A 3,258-nucleotide genomic window follows, 5' to 3' on the forward strand; every position below is an offset into this window, starting at 1 on the left:
GAGTATATTTAAAGAATTGTAATAATGACATAAGAAAAGAACAAAAGTAGTTTCATATTTTTCCATGGCAAGCAGATATTTACTGGCAGACATTGACAAGTATAAGTATAACTGTATTCAAACAGGCTATGTTCTAATTTAAGACCAATTTCCAGGCTTATGGATCAGTGAAGCAGAACTTCTTGGTCAGCGAGAGAAGACTAACCGTCATGTGCGCTTGCGTGAACTCCTCCTCGAGAACTCCAGAGAGGCCTCTCTTGTAGTGATGTATGTAGAAATTTACTCATTGTTTTTGTTAATAGCTTGAACTCTTAAGTAAAGAAATGGCTAAATTTCCTTTTAGAAAAGTATTCATATAGTTTTCAGTTAGGAAATATGCTGTGTGTGTGTGTATATATATATAGACATGTACACACACACACACACACACACACACACACACACACACACACACACACACACACACACACACACACACACACACACACACACACACACACACACACACACACACACACACACAACACACACACACAAACACACACACACACACACACACACACACACACACACACACACACACACACACACACACACACACACATACACATACACATATATACACATACACACTTACATACATATTTATAATATATGTTTGTAAATATTTCTCCATATATATTTTACTAACTTCTTTCTGCAGATTATACAACCTAATACCAAGGCAAAATAGATCATTATTTTAGTATAAGGAATGATTGTACATATTTCATTTTCTTTTTTCCTCTCCCCCATAGGACCTTACCCATGCCCCGCAAGAACTCCGTCTCCGCACCGTTGTACATGGCATGGTTGGAAACACTGACTCGCGACATGCCACCATTCCTCCTCATACGTGGCAATCAGACCTCAGTGCTTACCTTCTATTCATAAGAAAAAAGACAAAAAGGATTTTGTGTTTTGTACATCAAGTGAGGAATGGACAAAAAATTTTTAGATCTTTAAGCTATTGTGTTTTCTTTTTGCTATGAAATAAAAAGAAAGAGAAGGAGAATAGCGTGCACAATTTATAGGTGATGTTAAAGTCTTTTGTTTGTTTGTTTGTATTTTTGTTTTGTTTTGAAAAAGGAAAAACCATCAATGATTCTTGCCAGATGTAGAATGTACATCTTGTATGTGAATTATATTCTGAGATCATCATTCCACAGTTTGGAATTAGAATGAAGTTTTAAGTATTTCTTAGAGCAGAGTTTTATCAATCAAAATCTGATGATTTTCCATATAACAAGCAATAATAATTAAATGTCAATAGGTTGTTTAAAATAAATTTATTCTGTAATTTACCTCAATGTACACAAGTAGGTACAATAGGTTTTATCCTACGTTATATAGGTTGGCATGGATTTGTGCCCATTGCTGTTTTAAGTAACACATTTTATTTATTTTCCATTATCCTTACAGTATTTACCAACAGTTGTAGAGATTTTGTGTGTAAAATTCATTATAATTGCTATGCTATTATAATTTAATGTCCTGGTGGCCCCACATTTTTTTTTTTAATACTTTTAACATTACCCTTATTTCATATTGTGTAATTCATACATAGTCATATTAATATGGTGTAAATTGTCGGGAAAAAAGAGTAATATCTTTTCCATACAAGATTTTTTCAGTGGAATTCTTTCATCTTTACATGTACATCTTTCTTTGCAGTAATTTCTTCATTAGTCATTTATGCTTAGAGATAGTTGTATATGGTTTATGGCAGAGTATCAGTAATGCATTTACACCTACATTAATAAACATGACTACAGAATCTTCATTTAGCTTGTCTCGGTATTTCAAAATATTTGGGTTTTTATATCTTGGAGTTTTTAGTTTTAGTATCAAGTTTTGTATCATTCCATGTTCAGTACATTAGTGTGTTACATTTATGGTTAAAGTGATTTCCCCATTTATATACTCAAAAGTGAATGTATAGTGCTTGTAGTTCCTGACATATATATATAATTGACTTTAGGTTTAATTGAGGGAATCATGGGATTTTTATATCATTTAATAAACTTTTTATAACATGTCTTTTTATTTCATTTTGTTTATTATTATTATTATTATTTTCTAATAAGTCAGTTGCTGGATGGGAAAATATTAGGAAGATGCTGAATAGGAAACATTTGCATCTGTTAAACGTCTCACATTTGCCTATCTTTCATTTATTCATTTGTTTTATTTTACTTTTTTTCTACATTCCTCATGATGAAGGGTTTAGTCAGACACTCATGTTTTGTACATTCCAGAGTGATTACCTACCGGTATAAGATATAATCAGATCAACTACTGTAAATGTTTAAAGAAGCCCCTTTCTTTCCATATAATGCCTAGCTCATCAAATTTTTATTGAAGGAAGGAATATCTTTTTTAAATACTAGGAAGCTGAAACTAATTGAGTTTATGTTCAAATAGGACAAGGTGTAAATGAAAAGGTAGAGAATCGTATAACTGGATTTTTTATCTTGATAATGATTAACTTTGCATATTGTCCCGGTGCCTTTTAGACTGTGATTTTTGTATAACTTCTTTTTTTGTTATATTATTAATTGTCAGATTCATTCTACTTGCTCTCCATGAATGGTTTAGGAAAGTCTCTTGGCAATCAGTCTGAAAAGTTTGTAAATAAAATAGTTACGGCACTACGAGATAACAATATTTTGTGATAAATCTGACAATATTGAAAAATAAAACTGTAAGTAAGCAATACTCCATTTCTTGGGGGAAATGTACATATAAAAAATGCACAACAATTAGTTGTATTTATTGAGTGGATTATATGATATGCAATGCTTGGAAACTAGCTGAGGTTTGTGTGGCAGAGCATTTTTTTTTACCTGGAAGTAAAATATTATTAAAGGTAAATAAGGAATCTTAACCTCATAATTCACAAGGAATTTGAGCTCTGAAGTATGTTTGTTATAAGAATTGAAATAAAACAAAACTGTTCACATTAGGCATTTGCACTAATGTTACAATGATGCACAAGAACTGCAAAGCTCAAATGTATTTACAGAATGTCTGATTATAAATAAAGTTTCATATGCAGAATTATGTTTATAGCACTCTGGTAATGTATATGTAAAATATTGCTTAAACAACACTGAACAGATTTTTGTAATATTTGCATTTGATGGGTATAAGTTGTTGGTATTAAACTAACATGTTACATAAATTTTATTTTTGAAAAAATAAAATTTTACTCTGGTA

At 31.2% G+C, this 3,258-nt stretch overlaps 1 protein-coding gene across 3 annotated transcripts in view; it reads left to right on the forward strand.

Moving 5' to 3' along the window:
* The window catches only part of LOC122246963 (bumetanide-sensitive sodium-(potassium)-chloride cotransporter), a 101,791-nt gene extending 98,533 nt beyond the window's left edge, over positions 1–3,258 (forward strand). For all 3 annotated transcript variants that reach the window (XM_043005827.2, XM_043005825.2, XM_043005824.2), the window contains 2 exons: positions 156–267; positions 798–3,258. In XM_043005827.2, the coding sequence (XP_042861761.1) occupies positions 156–267; positions 798–933 (248 nt within the window). In that variant the 3' untranslated portion in view covers positions 934–3,258. The remainder of the gene's footprint in view (positions 1–155; positions 268–797) is intronic.

This window comes from Penaeus japonicus, unplaced genomic scaffold (genome assembly GCF_977035675.1).
Source record: "Penaeus japonicus unplaced genomic scaffold, GWHDUDI00000001_assembly GWHDUDI00000032, whole genome shotgun sequence".
NCBI classification, from domain to species: domain Eukaryota; kingdom Metazoa; phylum Arthropoda; class Malacostraca; order Decapoda; family Penaeidae; genus Penaeus; species Penaeus japonicus.